Source organism: Mesoplodon densirostris, chromosome 4 (genome assembly GCF_025265405.1).
Source record: "Mesoplodon densirostris isolate mMesDen1 chromosome 4, mMesDen1 primary haplotype, whole genome shotgun sequence".
Taxonomy (NCBI): domain Eukaryota; kingdom Metazoa; phylum Chordata; class Mammalia; order Artiodactyla; family Ziphiidae; genus Mesoplodon; species Mesoplodon densirostris.
Genome location: NC_082664.1, coordinates 134,413,348 through 134,438,200, shown reverse-complemented (window position 1 = coordinate 134,438,200; position 24,853 = coordinate 134,413,348). Strand labels below are relative to the sequence as shown.

The window sequence follows — 24,853 nt, the reverse complement described above, 5'->3', positions numbered from 1 at the left end:
ACTGCACTGGGTGGACTTCTGTGATATAAGTGTTCTCCAGTTTGTGAGTCACCCACCCAGCAGTTATAGGATTTGATTTTATTGTGATTGTACCCCTCCTACCATCTCACTGTGGCTTCTCCTTTGTCTTTGGAGATGGGGTATCTTTTTTGGTGAGTTCCAGTGTCTTCTTGTCCATGATTGTCCAGCAGTTGGTTGTGGTTCCGGTGCTCTTGCAAGAGGGAGTCTCAGTGGCTTTTTGGGCATATTCTTTGTTTTCTGTTTTTACACCCTTTTAAAAATGTAAAAACCATTCTTAGCTCACAGCCTTATTTGACCCACAGGCCATACTTTGCTGATCTCTCTTTTATGTGAATCTATATGCAATGTAGAATGAAACATAGATATCGTTCTACACGCCTATGTAGAATGATAACTTGGTATTTTCCTTGAAAAAATTGACTTTCAAGTGAATTTGTTATTGATTTATCTTTCCTCATTTGTATATATTTTATAATTAAATTATATGTAGGAAACAATTCAGCAAATGATGTCTGGGGTATGTCATTAGGACTAAATCTGCTGTTTCATAGTTTCAATGTGTCTACATTGCTTGGCATGTTCTTTAGAGATACTATTCTGTAATATAGGAGGTGACCACTGGGCTCAAAATTATTGGAGCTTAAGAAAGCAAGCAGAGCTTCATTTTCTTCAGTATTCTTCCTTTGTTTGACAATGGAAGGCAAGAAGAAACCAGGTTCTTACAGTGGGAGAAGTATCAGGCAGGGAAGAAACAGACATCATTGGAACTTTTACGTTTACTTTCAAAGTAACCCTTACTACATACTTCCAACAGTATCCAAATGGCAAAAAGAAAACAAAATTCATTTTGGTATTGCAAAATTTCTTGAATTTGAATGTTCAAATAATCTAGTCCTAATAAAATGGAAAAGCCAGTATGTTGCATTGCATCACTGTGTAAGGTAGGATATCCATAGCTAAAGCCAAATAGATATGCTAAATCATTTAAATTCTATTGGAATTTGTAGCTTAAAGCAAGGATTTCCATTTTTCACAATGGAAACTTCTTTTCAAATGAAATCTTAGGCTAACCTTCAATATATAAAACCAGTAAATATTTTATAAGTATAAAGTGTTATGGTTAAATTTATATCATTTATTTATCAAATTTGTATCATTTCTTATTGAAATAAGCAAGGCTATTATGATTAATACAAAAACTTGAAATTAGAAATTATGGATCATAGTTGCAGTTTCACATTAACCTCAAAATTCATTTTACTTCTGTTGCACAGTCTTGAGAAAATCTTATTTATTTATTTATTAACATCTTTATTTGATGTATAATTGCTTTACAATGTTGTCTTAGTTTCTGCTGTATGATGAAGTGAATCAGCTATATGTATACATATATCCCCATATCGCCTCCCTCTTGCGTCTCCCTCCCGCCCTCCCTATCCCACCGTTCTAGGTGGTCACAAAGCACCAAGTTGATCTCCCTGTGCTATGCAGCTGCTTCCCACCAGCTATCTATTTTACATTTGTTAGTGTATATATGTCAGTGCTACTCTCTCACTTCGTCCCAGGTTACCCTTCCCCCTCCCCATGTCCTCAAGTCCATTCTCTACGTCTGCCTCTTTATTCCTGTCCCGCCCCTAGGTTCATCAGAACCATATTTTTTTATTCCATATATATGTGTTACCATATGGTAGTTGATTTTTGAGAAAATCTTGAGTGATGAGTATTTGCAAATGATATCAACACTTTGTTTCAAGTCTGTCTTGCAGTCTCAGGATATGTTTCCATTAAGGTGATCTAGACTCTTGGAAAATGATTGGACGTAAAGTTTTGCTTCAAAGTTGAAACAGACACTAACAACCACTTGCATTTCTTATAAACATGTCAGACAGAAAGTACCCTGCATTTAAAATAAGCTCTAAAACTATTTATAAGGTATTGTGATTGCATTGCCATTAGTTTTTTTTTTTAATTTTTATTTATTTATGGCTGCGTTGGGTCTTCGTTTCTGTGTGAGGGCTTTCTGTAGTTGTAGCAAGTGGGGGCCACTCTTCATCGTGGTGCGCAGGCCTCTCACTATCGCAGCCTCTCTTGTTGTGGAGCACAGGCTCTAGACGCGCAGGCTCAGTAGTTGTGGCTCACGGGCCTAGTTGCTCCGCGGCATGTGGGATCTTCCCGGACCGGGGCACGAACCCGTGTCCCCTGCATCGGCAGGCGGACTCTCAACCACTGCGCCACCAGGGAAGCCCGAGCTGATTGTTTTCAAGCGTTCAACTTTTAGGAAGACTGAGAAAATATATTGTTTTAGGGGAATATAGTTATTAGAGGTGAAACTGACAAAATCCAAAGAGTATATAACAGTGTTATCCTGTTATAAATTCTTCATTCATAAATTTAAAACATTTGAATAATTTGTTTTCAGTCTGTATAGTCTCTTAGCATGGAATTCTATAAGTTATTTGGTAAAACAGAACTTTGTTATTATGACCTAAATTTGTCCTTCTCAGATTTCAGTGAGAGTCCCTAATTTTAATATAACAGGATTTATTTCATGTTCACCCTTTCTACTATAAGCTATAGTAGAGTTAGAGTTAGAGTTATAGTAGAGTATAGAGTTATAGTAGAGTATAGTTCACCCTTTCTACTATAGCCTATAAGTAGGGTATAGTCTACTCCTGTTTTATATCTTTAGTATGTAGCACAGTGTCTGATTAACAGTAGGGATTCAGTAAAATTTTATCAAATTTTATATATTGGTTTTTATTTGTTCCTCTAAATTATGTCCATATTTAATATATTAAAACGTTTAGAAAAACATGTTTTAAAATAGTCTTCATTACACACTTACATGACCATGTTTATTGAGAAAACTGATGTGGACAGAACAACTCTTTAATTTGACCAACAAGTCTTTGTGATCCAGCCTCTTTCTCTCAGACTTCATCTCCCACCATTTACATTGATACATAATTATTACCCAAAGTCCATAGTTTACATTAGGGTTCACTCTTGGTGTTTATACATTCTTTGGGTTTTGAGAAATGTATAATGACAGGTATCCACCATTATCGTATCCTACAGAATAGTTTTCACTGCTGTAAAAATCCTCAGTGCTCTGCCAGTACATCCATCCCTCCTCCTAACCCCTGGCAACCACTGATCTTTTTACTGTCTCCATCGTTTTGCCTTTTCCCACTGTGTCATTTGGAATCATACAATATATTTCAGATTGGCTTCTTTCACTTAGTAATGTACATGTAAAGTTTCTCCATGTCTGTTCATGGCTTGATAGCTCATTTCTTTTTCTTTCTTTCTTTTTTTAAAATTGTGGTTAAAAAACATAATATAAAATTTACTCTCTTAACCATTTTTTAAGTGTATAGTTTTGTCGTGTTAACTGTATTTATATTCTTGTGTAACATCTCTAGGACATTTTCATCTTGTAAAACTAAAATTCTATACTCGTTGAACAACTGTCCAGATCTCCCTCCCTCCAGCTCCTGACAACTACCATTCTACTTTCTATTTCCATGATTTTGACTACTCTAGATATCTCACATAAGTGGAGTCATACAGTATTTGTTCTTTTGCAGCAGCTTATTTCACTCAGCATAATGTCCTCAAGTTTCATCCATGTTGTAGCATGTAATAGTATTTCCTTTTTTTAAGGCTGAATAATATTCCATTGTATATGTACACTATGTTCCCTTTATGCATTTATCTGTTAATGGACATTTGAGCTGCTTCCACCTCTTGGCTGTTGTGAATAATGCTGCAGTGAATATGGGTGTACACATATCTCTTCAAGACGATGCTTTAAATTCTTTCAATTCTTTTAAGAATATACCTAGAAGTGGGAGAGGCCTTCCTCTTTGACTAGAAATTTTGTCTTTGGACTTCCTGGTCTAAAAACAGGTCCCTCACCCCTCTCACTCTGTACATACTTATCCTGTTCAATTTTTCTTACTAATGCTTGACTTTTTAATTTATGTATTTGTCTCTCATAGTAGAATGTTAGTTCCATGAGATTAGGAACTTTGTTTTATCCACTATTTTATCATTAGAACTCATACTAGTGCCTGGCACATAGTAGGTACTTAATAATAAAAATGGAAGGGATGAATAAATTGGATAAAATGGAAAATTTGTAGTAAATGTGCCTGCATTTAAATATCTTTTTTGTTGTTGTTTGATTTTCCTCATTTTTTCTCTTCCCCTTTCTATTTTCAGAATATGAGTGATGCTATGGCAGTACTGCACAAACTACAGACAGGCTTGGATGTAAATGTAAAATTCACTGGTGTTCGAGTGTTTGAATATACACCAGAATGCATAGTATTTGATCTTCTTGATATTCCTCTGTACCATGGATGGCTAGTGGACCCTCAGGTAAGTGGAAGATCTTAAATTATATGAACACAAATATAGTAAAAATCCATTAATTTGGCAAATTAATCTAGATTTATATTTTCTGATACTTATGTTTTTGTGCTTTTACATGAAATTAGCCACATTGTGAGGTTAGGAGCACAGTCCTCCAGACTGCTAAATCTGCCCAAGACTTCTGACTATAATTTCTTGGAGTTAGAGGCCAACTACAAAGCTGAGTCCACATCCTCACCAACACTTGTTATTGTCTATCTTTTTGATTACAGCCATCCTAGTAGGTGTAAAGTTGTATCTCATTGTGGATTTGTTTGCATTTCTCTAATGACTAATGATGTTGATCATCTTTTCATGTGCTTATGAGCCATTTGTATATATTCTTTAGAGAAATATCTGCAAATCTCTTGCCCATTTTTAATTGGGCTATTTGTCTTTTTGTTACTGGGTTCTAAGAGTTCTTTGTATATTTATAATATATAATGTATGTAAGTATAGAGTATATAGTTTTAGTGCTTAATTTAGGAGTATGATCCATTTTGAGTTGATTTGTGTATATGGTTTGGGGAAGGGATCCAACGTTATTCTTCTGCATGTGGGTAATCAGTTGTACCAGCCCCATTTGTTGAAAAGGTTATTCTTCCCCGCAGTGAATTGCCTTGGCAGTCAGAGTGATCTTTGTGAAATTAACCCTCCCCTTTATCTCTGCGCCCTACTCTTTTCCTTAAAAGCCTCCAGTGTAACTAAAATAAGATACACAATCTTCTTCTTTTTTTTTTTTACTTTTTATTGGCGTATAGTTGAGTTACAATGTTGTGTTGGTTTCAGGTGTAAAGCAAAGTGAATCAGTTATACATGTACATATATCCACTCTTTTTTAGATTCTTTTCCCATATAGGCCGTTAGAGAGTACTGAGTAGAGTTCCCTGTGCTATACAGTAGGTCCTTACTAGTTATCTATTTTATATATAGTAGTGTGTATATGTCAATCCCAATCTCCCAATTTAACCCTCCCCCCACTTTGCCCCCTGGTAACCATAAGTCTGTTTTCTACATCTGTGACTCTATTTCTGTTTATTTTTAATTTTATTATTTATTTATTTTTGGCTGTGTTGAGTCTTCATTGCTGTGTGTGGGCTTTCTCTAGTTGTGGCAAGTCGGGGCTACTCTCTGTTCCCATGCACAGGCTTCTCATTGCAGTGGCTTCTCTTGTTGTGGAGCACGGGCTGTAGGCATGCAGGCTTCAGTAGCACGCAGGCCCTAAAGCACGCAGGCTTCAGTAGTTGCGGCGCACAGGCTTAGTAGTTGTGGCTTGCAGGCTCCAGAACACAGGCTCAGTAGTTATGGTGCACGGGCTTAGTTGCTCCATGGCATGTGGGGTCTTCCCAGACCAGGGCTTGAACCCGTGTCCCCTGCATTGGCAGGCTAATTCTTAACCACTGCACTACCAGGGAAGTCCTTTATTTCTATTTTGTAAATAAGTGCATTTGTACCATTTTTTTAGATACCACATATAAGCGACATCATATGATATATGTCTTTATCTGACTTACTTCAGTCAGTATGACAATCTCTGGGTCCATCCATGTTGCTGCAAATGGCATTATTTCATTCTTTAAAATAAGATACAAAATCTTTATTAGAGTTTTTTTTTTGTTTTTTTTTTAAAAGAAGATGTTGGGGGTAGGAGTTTATTAATTAATTAATTAATTATTGCTGCGTTGGGTCTTTGTTTCTGTGCGAGGGCTTTCTCTAGTTGTGGCAAGCGGGGGCCACTCTTCATCGCGGTGTGCGGGCCTTTCACTATTGCGGCCTCTCTTGTTGCGGAGCACAGGCTCCAGATGTGCAGGCTCAGTAGTTGTGGCTCACGGGCCTAGTTGCTCCACAGCATGTGGGATCCTCCCAGACCAGGGCTCGAACCCGTGTCCCCTGCATTGGCAGGCAGATTCTCAACCACTGCGCCACCAGGGAAGCCCCTGTATTGGAGTTTTTGTGATATACTGCGTGATCTAGACTCTGCCTCCTGTCAAACTTCACCTCATATAATTCTCCCACCTTTTTACTACCCTCCAACAACACCAGCTGCCTTTCTGTCTTTCAGACATACCAAGCTCATTTCTACCTCGGGTTTTTGTACTAGCTGATTGGCCACTGTGGAGCACTGTTTTACTACCCTAACACATTGTTCTCCCAGATCTCCCCATTTCTACTTCCTCATTATTCAGGTCTTAGGTCAGATATCACCTTGTTAGAGAGGCCTTCCCTTGTTGAAATTAGTCACCCTCTTTACCCAGTCATTATCTAGAAATTATTATTTATTTATTTACTTGATTGACTCTCATCTCCCAGTAGAGTGTATGTTTTTGGGTTTTTTTAATTGATTAATTTATTTATTTCATTTATTATTATTATTTTTTTGGCTGCGTTGGGTCTTCGTTGCTGTGCATGGGCTTTCTCTAGTTGCGGCAAGCAGGGGCTACTCTTTGTTGCGGTGCGCAGACTTCTCATTGTGGTGGCTTCTCTTGTTGTGGAGCATGGGCTCTAGGCATGCGGGCTTCAGTAGTTGTGGCATGCAGGCTCAGTAGTTGTGGCTCACGGGCTCTAGAGCACAGGCTTAGTAGTTGTGGTGCATGGGCTTAGTTGCTCTGCAGCATGTGGGATCTTCCTGGACCAGGGATCGAACCCATGTCCCCTGCACTGGCAGGCGGATTCTTAACCACTGCGCCACCAGGGAAGTCTGAGTGTATGTTTTATAAGAGATGGGCTCTTATTTCTCATTGTTAAGAACAGTGCCTGGAACATAGTAGGTTCTCAATAGATATTAACTGATGGAATGAAACATGCATGCATTACCTATAGGGGAGGAGAGATCATAATAGCAAGGATTTGGTAGTGTTTCTTCATCCCTGTCATTTGGTAAAGGTAACTGGTATTCTGGGCAGTGAAAGGGTGGCTTACTATAAGCAGGGCATCTGTATTTTTTTTTTGGCACTCTGTCTCTGAGAACATCACTGAAAAGTCTAAACATGTCCAGCATCTGAAACCTCCAAGGTGAGTCATGTTGGATCCTGGCAGATGGCAATGCCAGGTAGCCTAGATTCTTGAGGAGGATGAACTTTTGACCTAAGGAACTTAAGCCTGAGTTCTTAAAAACTGGACTCAGATCATCCCTCTGACTGTATATGTGGCTACATATTGCCTGGCAAACAGTTGAATTCATATGCTTACAGAAAAATAGGTACTCCAATATAGGACAGAAAATTTTCATCAGATTTTTCTGGTCTACACAGTGGTTTTCAAACTCTTGGGCCTGAGAGCTGTGCTTTTTATCTATTTACTTGTTTTGTGACAGAAGGATTCTGATGCTGAGAAAGAAAAAAGAACAAGGCAAAATTTGAAATCCATAGGTCTCTATGAAATATCTCTCAAAACTGGCTAGTTCTTTGTATTATGATTATGTGTACTGCAAATAATTATCTTGCAAGTCATTCTCTGGATGGTGGGCGGGCACCATAGTTCAGCCACGGGAAGGTGTTTCTCCATTATTAATTGATAATTAACTCTTTGAGAGCAGCATTGGGGCCTTCCCTGGTGGCACAGTGGTTAAGAATCCGCCTGCCAGTGCAGGGGACATGGGTTCAAGCCCCGGTCCAGGAAGATCCCACATGCAGCGGAGCAACTAAGCTCACAAGCCACAACTACTGAAGCCCGCATGCCTAGAGCCTGTGCTCTGCAACAAGAGAAGCCACCAAAATGAGAAGCCCAGGTACCACAGCAAAGAGTAACCCCCACTCGCCACAACTAAAGAAAGCCCACGTGCAGCAACAAAGACCCAACTCAGTTAAAATTAATTAATTAATTAACTAATTAATTTTTTTAAAAAGAGCAGCATTGGAAGTCAGATGACAGTGGAAATCATACATTCAATGTGCTGAAAGAAGACAAATGCTAACCTATTTCCTATTCCCAGAAAAATTATCTTTCAAAAATGGAGAGAAATAAAGTCACTTTTAGATTAATTAAGATAGTTTCTTGCCAGCAGACTATCATTAATGGAAAGTCTATGCAAGTATTTTGAAAAGAAGGAAAGTGATCCCAGATGGAAGAGTGAATAGAGAGAAAATAACATGATAAATATAAACGATTGTTGACTGTATTAAATAATAACATTATCTTTTGGGGTTTAAAAAACATTAGCATATGCAAAAATAATAACATAAGTTGGGAGAAGGGTAAAGCATTCTAAGGGCCTAGAATTAATTGTTCAAGAAGAGAGAATTAACTTCTGAATTTGATATGATAGGGGTAGATGTGATAGTTCCTATAGCTTCTCTGTCCAACATGGTAGCCAACTGTTGCTATTTAAACTTAATTAAATATTTACTTCTTAAGTCTCACTAGACACATTTCAATTGCTCAGTAGCCACATGTGGCTAGTGGATGCTTTACTGGGCAACAAAGATTTGGAATATTTCCATTATTACAGTGTACTCTATTGGATAATGGTCTTTTGGAGTAACTGAAAAGAATAGAAAACATAGTGGATAACTTCTAGATTAGTAGAATGGGGAAAATTAATCCTAAAAGAAGGAAGAAAGGGAGGTAAAGGAATGGTAGATTTAATAAATTCAAATATATGAATAATTATAGTAAGTGTCAATAGGACTAAATGCTCTAGTTAAAAGACAATGATTCTGAGGCTGGATTAAAATATATATAGTTGCTGTTACAAGAGACATATATAAAACAGTCTGAAGTTAAACAGAAAGATTGCAAATAAAAAGAGAAAAAAGAGATGCCATACTGTTGCTAATCAAAAGAAAGCTGGTGTATCTATAGTAATATCAGAAAGAATAGACTTTTACGTCAAAAAAAATTACTAATAATAGAGTGTTTAATTTGCCAAGAAGATATAATCATTTTAAATTTGTATGTGCCTGGAGACACCTGGAAAGTAAATACCCTGATTGACTGTTTATTCCTTGGACCCATGGGAATTGCCACAAAGAATAAAGGTCAGTTTTTAACAATGGAAAACAAAATTTGTATGCATCTAATAACATAACCTCAAAGTACATAAAGCAAAATTTAACAGAATTATAAGAAGAAAGAAATTGTCATACTGGGAGATTTTAATATACCTTTCACTGTAATTGATAGAAGCAGAAAAGAGAACCTAATGAACATACATTCTTTAAAAAAAGTTAATGAACTTCTTGTTTTTGAATAATTCCAGATTTACAGAAAGTTGCTAAGATATTATTCAGAATTCCCATACATGCTTCTCAGTTTTCCCTAATCTTACGTGACCATAGTACATGTGTCAAAACTTACAAATTTAGTATTGGTACATTACTGTTAACTATATTAGTCTTTGTATTTCACTAATTTTGTTGTTGTTGTTCCAGAATCCAATCCAGAGTATCACATTGCATTTTAATCACGGTATCTTCCTAGTCTCCCCTTGTCTCTGCCATTTTCTCAGTCTTCCCTTGTTTTTTATGAACCTGACTATATATTCTTTTCATCCACTCATGAAATTTATAAAAATTGACCTAATGCTGGACCATAAAGCAAGTTTCAACAAATTTTTAAGGATTTAAAATATATGAAGTACAGAATAGTCTCTGACCACAATGCAAGTAAACTAGAAATCAGCAGAAAAAACAGTAGAGACTGTCTGGATCAAAAAACCATAATGAAACTTAAAGTATATTTTAAACTACACAACAACTAAATCTCTATCAAAACTTGTGAGATTTAGCTGAAACAGTTTTTTTTAGCTAAAACAGTTTTTAAAGGGGTTTTTAAAGCCCTAAAATCGAATATTAAGGAATAATGAGACTGAAAATTAATGAGCTTTATATCTATCTTAAGAGCAAAAGTATTAAAATAGAAAATAAATATATAATAAAGAAGATTAACAAAGCTAAAATTCTTCAGAAAGGACTTGAAGAGACACTTCACAAAAATGGATACCCAAATGACCAGTGAACGTTTGAACTAGTCATCAGGGAAATGCAAATTAAAACCTAAATGAGGTATGACTACACACTCATCAGAATGGCTGACATTTAGAAATCTGACAATACTAAATATTGGAGAAGATATGCAGTATAGAGAATTTTCATTCCATGCTAATGATAATGTAAATTGACTACCTCCTTTGGAAAGCAGTTTGGAGTTATCTAGTAAAGTTGAGGAAGACTCAAGAATTTGACAAGGCAAATTCCCTAGAGAAACTAGATTTGTGAAACAGGATAAATGTACAGGAATGTTCATAGCAGTATTATTTGTCATCGCCCCAAACTGAAAACAACTTGAATAGCCATCAAAAGATGAATGAATAAATGTATTATAGTATATTCATACTATGGAATGCTATAGTACAATGGAAGCAAAGAACAGCTGCATACCACTGCATACAACTACCTAGTATGTTATATTTTTGCTTATTTGGTTTATTGTTTGTCCTTTCTCTGGAATATAAACTTTATGAAAGCATAGACCATCTATTTTATTCACTGCTGAGTCTTCAGTTTCTCTAACAGTACCTGGTGCATAGTAGTGCATAAAAGGCATCCAAATGAATTAATTGAATGAAATATTAATGTAGAGATCCTGCTTATGAAATTTGAAATCTTTGTATTTTTCATTGCTAGTCTATAGTAGTACAACTGATTTTTTATATATTGATCATGTATTTATTATTCTAGGTATATTTTTGTGGATTCCTTAGGATTGAAAATTCAGTTCTTTGGAAAGACAGTGAAGTTGAGTCACTAAAGAAAATTGCTGTAATCAGTAAAGGTGTTACAAAAAATAATGAAAATTTAAAGGGATTGTGCTCTCAAACTGCTTCTTAAGGGTCTAAGTTTTCATTTTAAATAAATGAAAACTGAAAGGCATATTCTTTTGTGTCATTTACCTAGAATCATAGCCAAAAGATCCAGTTTCAAAGAAACGGCCTTATTTGGCTCTGTATCAGAAGGTTGACGAGTGAATACGTTTGTGTGTTTTAAGCTAACATGAACTGTTTAAGATATGTATGTAACATTTTCCACAGTTTCCTGCTTTAATTTATTCAATTAACTGACCTTCAGCCAACTGTCAGTCCCACTTGGATGGTTAAGAGGCTTTTACCATCCTTGAATTTTGCAGGAACAAAGAAAAATTATAATCTAGAGAAGTTGTTCTCAAACTTTGCTAGGCGGCAGGGGAATGAAAACTTAGGCACTTGAGAAACAACTTGAGTTTTGAATTCTTTTAGCTTTTTTAAAAGCTCCCAGTTTGAAAACCACTGTCCTTACTATTCTGCAGATCTGTCAATTCTTGTGGTGTTCAAAGAATAGGTATTCATGAAGATCATTTGGATGTGGAAATAAAACATGGCCTCTCTTATTTTTTATTTCATTGTATTAATTTGTGTTAATTAATATATTAATTAATAAAGTACATGTAAATAATTTACAAATAAATATATTTTAGGGATGGGAGGGCAATCAAAGTAAGTTTAGACAGCAGATATCTATTTTGCTTCAATAGTAAAAGCAAAGTATATGGAAGGAGAGTAGAGATGCCCAATTTTATTTTCCTATACCTTAAAACTTTGAATTTATTTTTCTACTGTACCTTCACAAACAAAGATCAAATAAGAATCATGAGGCAAATATTTTCCCTAATTAATATATATTAACTTTTCTTTAGGGAAATGACATTAGTTATGTCTGCTCATATCTCCACTATGCTAGGAACTAAGTAACAAATAAAATGGGAAACCCTGTTTATCCCATAAATTAACATCTTTTAGATTTGCCTTCCTTTACAATCTTTTTTTTTAATTTTTTAAAAAATTAATTAATTAATTAATTAATGTATTTATGGCTGTGTTGGGCTTTCTCTAGTTGGGGTGAGCGGGGGCTACTCTTTGTTGCGGTGGCTTCTCTTGTTGCAGAGCATGGGCTCTAGGCCAGCGGGCTCAGTAGTTGTGGCTCGAGGGCTCTAGAGCACAGGCTCAGTAGTTGTGGCGCATGGGCTTAGTTGCTCCACCGCATGTGGGATCTTCCTGAACCAGGGCTCGAACCCATGTTCCCTGCATTGGCAGGTGGATTCTTAACCACTGTGCCACCAGGGAAGCCCACCTTGCTTTACAATCTTAAGAAATAAAGTTGCATATAATAATTCCATTTTATTAGTTTTTGCATAATTGAAATATGGCTAAGCAATATTGTTCATAATACGTTATTGTGAGCCATAAACAAAACTGGAAACTGTTGGGTGTTGATTTTAGTGCTGATTTTCTTTTTTCATAAGTAATACTTTTATATTTAGTATTATATTAGAATAAAACCCTCAAGAGTTATATGGGTTTCTTTGTTATTGTTTTTAATTTTATCATGATTAGTGAGACAGTTGTTTGTTTTGTAGATTGATGACATTGTAAAAGCTGTTGGTAACTGCAGCTACAACCAGCTAGTGGAGAAGATCATCTCTTGTAAGCAGTCAGACAACAGTGAGCTGGTTAGTGAAGGTGGGTGAGTGTTGCTATTATCTGACTTATTCTTGGCAAAGTAACTTGTCTTAAAATTTAATGTCTTTTAAATGTCTTAATACAACTTCTAAAAAATAAAAGTGATTCTACCTATGAGAATTAAAAGAAGTAATTATTCATAAAGGTACCAGTGAAAGGTTTTTCCTAGAAACCTTTTTACTTGTTTTGTAAAATCACTCCTGGATTCTAATAAAAGTCTTTGGAATCACTTGCTACCTTTGATATAATCAGTTACTCAGGGGTTACTGATAATTACTCTTTTAAAAAAGAGTTACTATTTGGGAGTACTGAGGGAACTTTATAATTCATCCTGAACACTTCTGTTGACTAAGATGTGTATTATGGTACTCAAGTGTTCATTTTAGTAGAGCTCTACCTTATATTTCAGTACAATAGTATATTAAAGCTCTATTCTGGATCAGAGTACACCTTTGATCATCAGTTTCCCTAATCCTTAGCTAAAATTAAAAATTGCTAAATTCATCAGCATAGAAGTATTTTTTTGTGTGTTTGTTTGTTTTTTAAGCTGTGTTCCAGTCAGTGAAGGGAAGAGGAGATTTGAAACCAGAGTGCTGTCAGGAACCATAGCATTTGGGTATAACTTCACCGTCACCCACTTCACTTTTTCATAAATATACACAAATACTAAGACTGCTATTCTCCTCAGTTTGAAGGGTTAACAAAAGAAAGAGAAATCGTGAGAAGCAGACACACAGTTCTTTCACATGAGGTATAATAAAAATTTATCATCATCACTACATTTTAAAAAATTAAAACCAAATGACTACAAGAGTACCTAAGAACATATAAAAGAAGATGTGTACATGAATCTCATACTATATTGATTAATAAGAACCCAACTAATTACACTACTCAATTATCCAGAAGTTTAACATGTTTATGCAAGAGGCCAGTAGCAGGAAAATACACAGTGTGTTAGTTGAGGCTCATCTAGTCTTTTGCTTGCAATAAACACACAGATATTCAGCAATATTGATCATTGATTTGTGTGACGCCTCTTTCACTACAACCTAAGGCAGCAAAGTTTAAATTTTAGGGGAGAGAGGAGCAACAAAAGTTGTTACAAAAAATATTTTCCCTCAGTTAACAAAATTCCACTCACTAGAACTTTCCATTCTTTATCCAAGCTCTCATTACTGTAAATATTCTTAGAAAGTAGGCTATAAAGAAAGTATCCATCTGTGAATTCCTGCTTTCTCAGTAACTTTCAGTATGCTATTCAATAGTAATTGAGAGAACAGTAGGGTCCAGAAAGTGTTAACAGATAGAATGATAGCCAATAAGTGATATTTGGATGAATATATTTATAAGGTAAGAAGCTATGGGAAACACTAATGTTAACAGCATTTTCACCAAGCTAGGCTGCAGTATTACAGGGGTAGGACTTATTACACTAGCAGAATGAACAACAACCAAAAAACAGTCCCTTCATCACTTCTCCTTTTTCTCAACGTGGTTTTACAACTATTATTATTATTTCTCTGGTATTGAATCCCTGGGATAATAAAAAACTGTAGCTAATTTGTATAGAATTGATAACTTGAGAAGAACATCTTGGTAAAAGCAAGTAGGAATCTTCCTCTTTAGTGGTATAGAACCTTCAGGTAATATATATCAGAGCTGATTAATTCCTTGATATGTAAATTTCATAATGGTGAAATTCTGCTTACATATTTCCATACATAGTCAAGGAAAAATTATATATGAAATTCAGTACAATTAAAAAGCTAAACTAGTTTTTTGTTTATAAGAAATTACAAATATGTAGTCTGTTTGAAATAAGTATTCAATCCCAGTGGCTACTTGTATGAGGCACTATGAAATCGTTAAGGAAATGAAAGGCCACAATGGACATTTTTTCTTATATAATATAGCAATTAGCTTTTTTCCCATTTTCTTCATCATATTTTCTTGGGTATATTGTTCAACCAAAGTAGTCTGCTTTCTTTTTCTGTTTAGCCTACAACTGTAACTTTCCTTCTGAATCATAAAATATCCCAAAGTGGTTTATTTCTAATCCTTCTTTATTAAAAATTATTAAACTTTGGTCTTAGATGATTTTTTAAAAATTCAAATATTTCATCTCCATAAGGTGCAGAATACAAGAAATATGTTTACTATCATTCTTTTTTGATGAAAAAGAAATATTATTTAGTTAATAGTCAAATAGAATTAGATATTCTTTCAACTTCTTTCAGAGAACATTTTTTTTTACAAGGTATTTTGGCAATACCTTGTAAATAAAAGTACAGAACTTTTATATGTACATAGAATATTTATTACTTGCTACCTCTTTTGGATATTAATACTTTTTTGAATCAAGTTATAATGATGGGTTGTGGCATGGCAGCAAAAATCAACAAGGAAAAAAATAGCACAGTACCAGTTTCCAGACTTCACGATAACTGGTCATTTAATTCCAGAAGATCTCTCAGGAATAATTTCTCTTTAACAATTGTTTCTAGGTAAAAAAAAAAATATGCTTAAGGAAATTATTCCAGCATATTCACTTATTCAAGCTCACTTATTGAGCTTTTATTATGTGCCATAAACACTGAAGATTATAGTTTGAGTTCATATTATTTTTGATTAAATAATATTGAGTTCCTTTTTCTCTTTATTTTGGAAAAACTCAAACCCATAAAATTGGAATAGCACAATGAATATATGTACCTATATACATATTTGTACATATATATGTTTCATCTAAATTCACCAATTATTAGCATATTGAATTTTTACTTTCTGTATTCACACACACACAATTTTTTCCCTAAATCATGTGACAATTAATTGCAAATATTATAGCACTTTATCCATTAACTCTCCAATATTTGTCTCCTAAGAACAAAGAATTTTCCTATGTAATCATAATGCAGTTATCTCAGGAAGTTTAACATTGATACAATACTATTATCTAATATACTGTTTATATTCAGAATTCCCCAGTTGTCCCAGTAATGCCCCTTATAGCTTTTAAGTCTTTTCAGTGTAAGTTTCAATCAAGTATCATTTAATTATCATATCAATTTAGTCTCCTGTAATCTAGAACAGAAGATCCCTATCCTTTTTTCTTTTCGGTCTTTTGTAGTATTTACTTTTCTTTATAGTCCAGGCTAGTTGTTTTATAGAATAGTCCTCAATCTGGATTCATCTGACTGTTTCCTCATTAGTAGATTTGGGTTATATATTTTCCGTGGGAATACTACATAGGCGACACTGTGTCTTTTCTAGTGCATCAAATCAGGTGGCACACGATGTCTGATTATCCCATTGTTGGTGATGTTCAAATAGGATTAAGGTGATATTTACCAGATGTTTTGTTGTTGGAAAGATGCCCTTTGCCATTTGTAATTAATAAGTAATCTCTGATATTATGTTTTGAAACTCCATAATTTGTTTAGTTATGAAAAGTTGAAACTACATTAGGCTTTTGAATATTCCACTAAAATCACACAGGTGTCACTGTTTACAAGTTAGTAGAAGAATTAGGAAACATTTTTCTCTCCAAGTCTGAATTAGTCTACACTCTATGGTTTGGGGAGAAATAAAGTTCAGTTTGCATTTATAATAATCAGCACTACATTTTATAAATTAATACCAGTTAAGTTCCAGTCTTCACTTTGCCATACTAGTTTTTTGTCCTTGAGCAAGTCACTTATTCTCTCTGAATACATGTCATGTTCTGTAGAAACAAGCAGCTGAGAAAGACTTTTCTAGTGTTACATTTTTGAATTTCATACATGAAAGTAATATTGTGCTATATCTCCACTGAATTTTTGTATCTTTTTGAAAGGGTTTTGTAGAGAGTATGTTGTATGAATGAGGTGTGGGAGGGACATTTAGAAACATCTTTCTGAAGGAAGTGTTTAGTTACATGGATATTATAGACAGCAGTGGTACTTCTCAGCACAGGCATAATGCTTACTTTTTAAATGCTATATAATAGAAAATGCTTTAATATATAACTAATACATTCTACTCAATAATTTAGCATTTAGCAAAGTAATGATAATAATTGAGGAGGGGTCTTATTTCTAAATGTATAAAACCAGGAAGTTGCAAATGAGCTATACATTTCCTTTGGCTGTGGCCTTCTGTATAACTTTTTTTTTTTTTTTTTTGTGGTACGTGGGCGTCACACTATTGTGGCTCTCCCGTTGCGGAGCACAGTCTCCGGACGCGCAGGCTCAGCAGCCATGGCTCACGGGCCCAGCCGCTCTGCGGCATGTGGGATCTTCCCGGACCGGGGCACGAACCCCTGTCCCCTGCATCTGCAGGCGGACTCTCAACCACTGCGCCACCAGGGAAGCCCCTGTATAACTTTTTGTACTTCCCGTCCTACATTACCAATTCCTTGGAATAGTGTGATATATTGGTAACTGTTTACAACGACTTTGCAGCTTGAAGTGCTATGGCTTGACACTAAAAGTGAGGAAGTGGAATAAATCTATACTATGTAGCTGCCTCTGGCCCAACCAAGTTTCTACCAAGTTTATTTTCAATTTTTCGTTGAGTCATCAGTTTCTTAACACAGTTTCATCTTTACTCCCTATATCTGCACCTCCCTGCTCACTTACAAAACTTTTTAGAGCATTCTCCTCCCCCCTATTCCTTTTTAAAGAAAGGGAGCAAAAAGAGTAAAGGAAGAGAAAGAAGGAAAGAGAGAGATATAGGCTTTAAAAATATTTATACAACTGATTCTCATTATTACTGATAGTTATGTTCCATAAAGTTGCTGTGAACACTGAATTAGTGAATACCAAACCACTGCTCATAGGGGAAACACAACATTAGGTTCCTGTGAGCCTCTGGTTACAAGATTTTCATCAACTTATCAATACATAACTTTGTTTTTTGTGTGTTTCTGTTGAGAGACACCTTATTTTTTTTTAACATCTTTATTGGAGTATAATTGCTTTACAATGGTGTGTTAGTTTCTGCTTTATAACAAAATGAGTCAGCTATACATATACATATATCCACATATCTCCTCCTACCCTCCCTGTCCCACCCCTCTAGGTGGTCACAAAGCACGGAGTTGATCTCCCTGTGCTATGCGGCTGCTTCCCACTAGCTATCTGTTTTACCTTTGGTAGTATATATAAGTCCATGCCACTTAAAGACACCTTGTTTAATATATATTGATTCAGTAACATTAAACTCCTATCTAACAGCTCTGTAACTCATGCCCGGCTGAAGCTGCAAAAATATGCATTGTCTCTATAAGGCACATCACAACCTTTGTGTGCTTAGGAACACTAGTTTCAGTATTATGCTTGGGGGCCATTTTACACAGTAAAAATCACTCCAAAGAAGCACAAACATTTCACAAAATGTGATAAATGTGGCATTAAATAGAAAGTGAAAATGACATTTGTTCACAATATGAGAGCTGAAACAAGAAGGTGACACACTGTTGCCTATTTTGACTTCAGTGGGGAATGTGTGTGTTGGGTGACTCAATTTTTTTGCTGCTTTGCGCATATTCAAGAATGACCCTGAACGTGCAACAAGTGTTGATTTTTGGAGTTATAAATTTTAGATAGTAGGCAAATTAGCATATACGAACCCGTGTGAATAATGAGGATCAACTGTATATATGGCTTTTAAATTAAACCCCAGAAGGTTTCTTTATATTTCATTATGTTTGAAAACAGAAGAGATGATTTCTATTTCTGAACTTGATATATCTACATAATGAGTAGCATATGTTGGAGGAGATTAGGATAAAAATATCATCAGTTACCCCACTGTTTTCTGTTCAGTCTTATGCCTGCTTTTAGTTTTAAGGCAAGAATTGAGCAGTTTGTGAATTGAAAATTATCTGGGATCTTTGTCAAAATCTTAAGTAACTCAATTTCTTGAGGCTACTTTTAATTTCTAAACACCTATCCATTGGGGAAGTAGTTGTTAACTTTTGCTCCTATCCACTTTTTAAATTGCTAACCCTTACCTTCTTATTGTTTTATTGGGTTTTAGTTTTATTGTGTGTGTTTCTTTTATTGCAAGGAGCATGAAATCCTTTGCGGAAGTAGGTGTGGTATAAGTAAATACATTTATTGATAAAAAGAATTTCAGGTAACTGTTTCTTTAGCCTGGAAATGTCTATAGACACATCTTCCATCGCAGAATTAGAAAAAAAATCTCCAATTTAGGGCCATCATGTTATAGTAGGAAGAGTCTTATTTTGATTGGCTTTTGTTCATACTTGGAACACAATGTAAATAGGAAAACTTTTAAATTTTGAAATTATTCTTCCATCTAATATTATGCATTGGTTCCTAGGCTTTGTAGCTGAGCAGTTTCTAAATAACACAGCCACTCAACTGACATACCATGGATTATGTGAACTAACTTCAACGGTTCAGGAAGGAGAACTTTGTGTGTTCTTTCGGAATAATCATTTTAGCACCATGACCAAATACAAGGTATGATATAGAATTAGCTACTGTTATTCTAAACTAAAGGAGCTTGATTTAGAGATGTCTTATGATCTGCTTCCAAATAAAAAATTTTAGCATAATAGTCTTTAACCATCAAATTATAAAGGTAATAATTAATTCTTTAGGGTGGAATGGATTAGCAATTTGTTACTTAAAATCAGTTTTTTGTTTTTATTTAGGTCTCAACTCCATTTTCACAGGTTAAATGTATTAAAATGCATTAAAATGTATTTATTATTTTCTTTCTAAGAAAAAAGAAGATAAACCCTAGAGTTAGAACTAGGATGACTGCTAATGATGGATGTTTACATTTGAGGGCTAAAGGAGTTTAGAGAAAGAATCAAGATTTGTCTTTATGATAGTGTTTCTATTATTAAGTTATCAGTGTGACTTTAAATTCTTTTTATCATGTCATTTATGGCTTTGCCAAAAAAATCTTACTGATTCATCCCTCTTGTTATCTCTTCAGTGCTTCCATTTTTACAGCTGCCACCTAATACAGGAGTTTATCAGTTTATCTCTAGATTTCTGTGGCAGAATACTGCTCTGATCAGGTCAATAATATTGCAAAAATGTTAGTAGCACCCAGTGCCTAGAGGATAAAAATGCAAGGTATTTTCTGCTATCCCCTTGTGTCAACACTTTGCTTCAGCCATAATGATCTGTCTACTCATTAATAGTCCTCCATCCCCATATACACTTTATGCTTTCCCATTTTGTTTCTTACTCCTAATCCCTATGTGAACATTCTCACTCCTTTTTGCCTATCCAAATTTCACCTATCTTTTAAGAAACATTTTCAATACTAACTCTTCAGTAAAGCTACTTCTTCTCTCCTTAAATCAGTGGTTCTCAACCCAGATTGTACGCTAGAGCTGCCTACGGAGCTATTTAAAAAATACCAATGCGCAGAACCCAACAGCAACTCAATTAAATCAGAATCTGTAGAGGTGGGACCTGAGCAACAGTATTTTTAAAATGTTTTCCAGGTGATTTAAATATGCAGCTAAGGCTCTGGATCACTACTCTACCCTTCCTCCTTTACTTGTTATGGGCCACATTGTCCTTACTTTGCCCTTATTGATGAGTACCTAGTTAACAGTTTTCTTTCCATGTAAATGTGTCTCATTTTTCTAAATGAAAGTAAGCTTATTGAAGTCAGGAATCTGACTTTGTATTTCCTTCAACACCTTAATCAGTGAATTGCACAAAGTAGTGTAAAATAATGATTTGTTTGCTTATTGAAGAATACTCTATAGCCCTAGCTCTCCTGCTCCCCTGTTAGTTATAGCAAGGGTTTGTTTGTATTGTTCCCATATTTAAGCTAGATGTGTGCTAGGTATGGGCCCAGACTTATCCATACTCCTCAAAAATCTAAGGCCAAAGAACCACAAAATCAGAATTATTGCTACATAATAAATACTGCTAAGTCATCTTGCTTTACCTGATCTCTTCAAGTCCACACTTTATTCATTCATTCAACAAATATTTATTGAGCATGATTATGACTGGGTACTTAGCTAAGTATTAGGACTGCAGCCTGAGCAAGGCAGCTATAGTTCCTGCCATTTAAGGACCTCCTAGTTTGACAAGGTACAGATGTTAAATAACTACACAAGTAGGTATCATTTCTATTGAGATACACTCTGTGAAGGGTACATAAAACATGCTGTGAGTAGTTTTATTAGGACTTATAACCTATTTGAAGATGTCAGGAAAAAAAGGGGGGTGGTGCAGTTAACTAAGCAGATGGAACATGTGTGCAAAAGCCCTGAGGAGGGAAATAACCTAACTTTTTAAGGAATTCGAAGAAGGGCTATGTGACTGAAGCATAGAAAATAAGAGGCATGACGTAAGGCTCAAGAGGCATGATGTAAGGCTCAAGAGATAGATATCAGATCTTGTAGAGCCCTAAGTTAAAAGGAGAAATAGGGAATTCTCTGGCAGTCCAGTGGTTTGGACTTGGCACTTTCACTGCCAGGGCCCGGGTTCAGTCCCTGGTCAGGGAACTAAGATCCCACAAGCCATGCTGTGTGGCCAAAAATTAAATAAATGAATGAATGAGAGAAATAGACTTTGGTCTCCTGATGGCCTAGTCGTTCTTTTTGTTCTCTCTCTCTCTCTCTCTTTTTTTTTTCTCCATAGGGGTAAGATAGTTCAATTGAGAAAACAACATCTCTGGCTGTCACGAGTGGTTGTTCTACAACTTCCCAAAATTGAGCTTTAGACGTTCCCTTTTTTTTTTTTTTTTTTAACAAGGCCATATCCCTGACGTGGAAGTCCTTTACTAGTCACCTAGGTATTCGCAATCTTCCTGTGTGGTTGGGAAGGGTGCGCCTCTCCTGGAGCACTTTCTGCATTGGGTCTGTTTCTGGACTGAGTATGCATTTCCATGAGATGATGATAGCCGAGAGAATGTGTGCATTCTGCTATTTCTCACTTCTAAGTTTTTCTCAGTAAACCTTATTCTATAGCTAAACAGTGTATCACTAGTGGTGTGTGTCTCCCTGCCCCCTGTATAACATTAAGGTGCTTTGGACTTCAGGGCAAGCCCCAAAAGCAAGTTTTTTGAAAGAATAAACAAAATCGACAAACTTTAGCCAGGCTCTCCAAGAAGAAAAGAGAGAAGACCCAAGTAAACAAAATAAGAAATGAAAGAGGAGAATTAATAGCCAATACTGCAGAAATACAAAAAAATCATAAGAAATACTATGAATAGTTATATGCCAACAAACTGGGACAACCTAGAAAAAAATGGACAAGTTTGTATAAACATATAGCTTGCCAAAGCTGAGTCAAAATAATTTGGGGCTTCCCTGGTGGTGCAGTGGTTAAGAATCTGCCTGCCAATATAGGGGACACAGGTTCGAGCCCTGGTCTGGGAAGATCCTACATGCCGCAGAGCAACTAAGCCTGTGTGCCACAACTGAGGAGCCTGCACTCTATAGCCTGTGTGCCACAACTACTGAAGCCCGTGCGCCTAGAGCCCATGCTCCACAACAAGAGAAGCCACCGCGATGAGAGGCCCATGCACCACAACAAAGAGTAGCCCCTGCTTGACGCAACTAAAGAAGGCCTGCCTATAGCAATGAAGACCCAAGGCAGCCAAAAATAAATTAATTTAAAAAAAAAAGATAATTTGAACAGACTGATCACTAGAAGTGAAACAGAATCTGTAAAAAACAAAAAACAAACAAAAAAAACCCTGAAGAAACAAAACCCAAAAAACCCCCTGCAAACAAAAGTCCAGAACCAGATGGCTTTACTGGGGAATTCTACCAAACATACAAAGAACTTATCCTTCTCCAACTATTCCAAAAGATTGAAGAGGAGGGAACACTACCGAAGTCATTCTATGAAGCCACCATCACCCTGATACCAAAAATCACACAAAGACACCACAAGAATTACAGGCCTATATCTTTGATGAATATAGTTGCAAAAATGCTCAACGAAGTATTAGCAAACTGAATCCAACAATACATAAAAAGGATCATACACCATGATCAAGTTGTATTCATTTCAGGGTTTCAAGGATGTTTCAAACACATGCAAATCAATTAATGTGATGCACCAAATCAACAAAAGAAAAGACAAAAACCAAATGCTCTTCTCAATAGATTCAGAAAAAGCATTTGATAAAATTCAACATCGATTCATGGTAAAAACTCTCACCAAAATGGGTACAGAGGGAACACATCTCAACAATAAAAGCCATTTATGGGACTTCCCTGGTGGTCCAGTGGTTAAGAATCTGCCTTCCAATGCAGGGGATGAACCAGGGTTCAATCCCTGATCGGGGAACTAAGATCCCACATGCTGCAGGGCAACTAAGCCTGCGCACCACAACTACTGAGCCCCTGTGCTCTAGAGCCCGCATGCCACAACTAGAGAGAAGCCCATGCACTGCAATGAAAGATCCCGCATGCCGCAACGAAGATCCCACATGCCACAACCAAGACCCAACACAGCCAAATAAATAAATAAATAATTTTTAAAAATAATAAAAGCCATTTATGACAAACCCATAGCCAATATAATACTCAATGGTGAAAAGCTGAAAGCCTTCTTGCTAAATTCAGCAACAAGACAAGGATGCCCACTCTCACCACGTCTATTCAACATAGTATTGAAAGTTCTAGCCACAGCAATCAGACAAGAAAAATAAATAAAATGTGTCCAGATTGGAAGGGAAGAGGTAAAATTGTCTTTCTATGCAAGACTCTATACAGAAAACCCTAAAGCCTCCGCACAAAAACTGTTAGAACTAATAAATGAATTCAGTAAGATAGCAGGATTAGTATACCAAAATCTGTTGCATTTCTTTATACTAACAAATATCAGAAAAGGAAAGTTAAAAAAAAAAAAAGTCTTTAAAATTGCATCCAAAAAAAAAAAAATCCTAGAAATAAACCTAACCAAGAAGGTGATAGACCTATACACTGAGAACTATAAAACATTGATAAAGGAAACTGAAGAAGATTCAAAGAAATGGAAAGATATCCTGTGGTCTTGGATTGGAAGAATTAATATTGTTAAAATGGCCATACTACCCAAAGCAATCTACAGATTTAATTCAGTCCCTTTCAAATTACCTGTGACATTTTACACAGAATTAGAATAATCCTAAAATTTATAAGGAGCCACAAGAGACTCCGAATTGCCAAAGCAATCCTGAGGAAAAAGAACAAAGCTGTAGGCATAATCTTCCCAGACTTCAGACAATACTGCAAAGCTACAGTAATCAAAACAGCATGGTATTGGCGCAAAAACACATATGGATCAAGGGACCAGAATAAAGAACCCTGGAGTAAACCCACACACCTATGGTCAATTACTCTTTGACAAAGGAGGCAAGAATATACAGTGGAGAAAAGACAGTCTCTTTAGCAAGTGGTGTTGGGAAAGCTGGACAGCTGCATGTAAATCAATGAAGTTAGAACATTCCCTCACACCATGCACAAAAATAAACTCAAAATGCCTTAAAGACTTAATATTAGACATGATACCATAAAACTCCTATGCCAACAAATTGGAACAACCTACAAAAAATGGATAGTTTCTATAAACATACAGCTTGCCAAAACTGAATCAAGAAGAAACAGATAATTTGAACAGACTGATCACTAGAAATGAAATAGAATCTGTAAAAAACAAAACAGGGCTTCCCTGGTGGCGCAGTGGTTGAGAGTCCGCCTGCCGATGCAGGGGACACGGGTTCGTGCCCCGGTCTGGGAAGATCCCACATGCCGTGGAGCTGCTGGGCCCGTGAGCCATGGCCTCTGGGCCTGCGCGTCTGGAGCCTGTGCTCTGCAACGGGAGAGGCCACAACAGTGAGAGGCCCGCGTACCACACACACACACAAAAATACAGAAAAAAAATACAGAAAAAACAAAACAAAACAAAAAACACCCCCCCCAAAAAAAGAAAACCT

The 24,853-nt window shown here is 36.0% G+C and overlaps 1 protein-coding gene across 3 annotated transcripts in view; it reads left to right on the top strand.

Moving 5' to 3' along the window:
• MINDY2 (MINDY lysine 48 deubiquitinase 2) overlaps nucleotides 1-24,853 on the top strand; it is a 76,507-nt gene that overhangs the window by 29,615 nt on the left and 22,039 nt on the right. For all 3 annotated transcript variants that reach the window (XM_060095279.1, XM_060095277.1, XM_060095278.1), the window contains 3 exons: nucleotides 4,249-4,407; nucleotides 12,829-12,931; nucleotides 19,262-19,404. In XM_060095279.1, coding sequence (XP_059951262.1) covers nucleotides 4,249-4,407; nucleotides 12,829-12,931; nucleotides 19,262-19,404 — 405 coding nt within the window. The remainder of the gene's footprint in view (nucleotides 1-4,248; nucleotides 4,408-12,828; nucleotides 12,932-19,261; nucleotides 19,405-24,853) is intronic.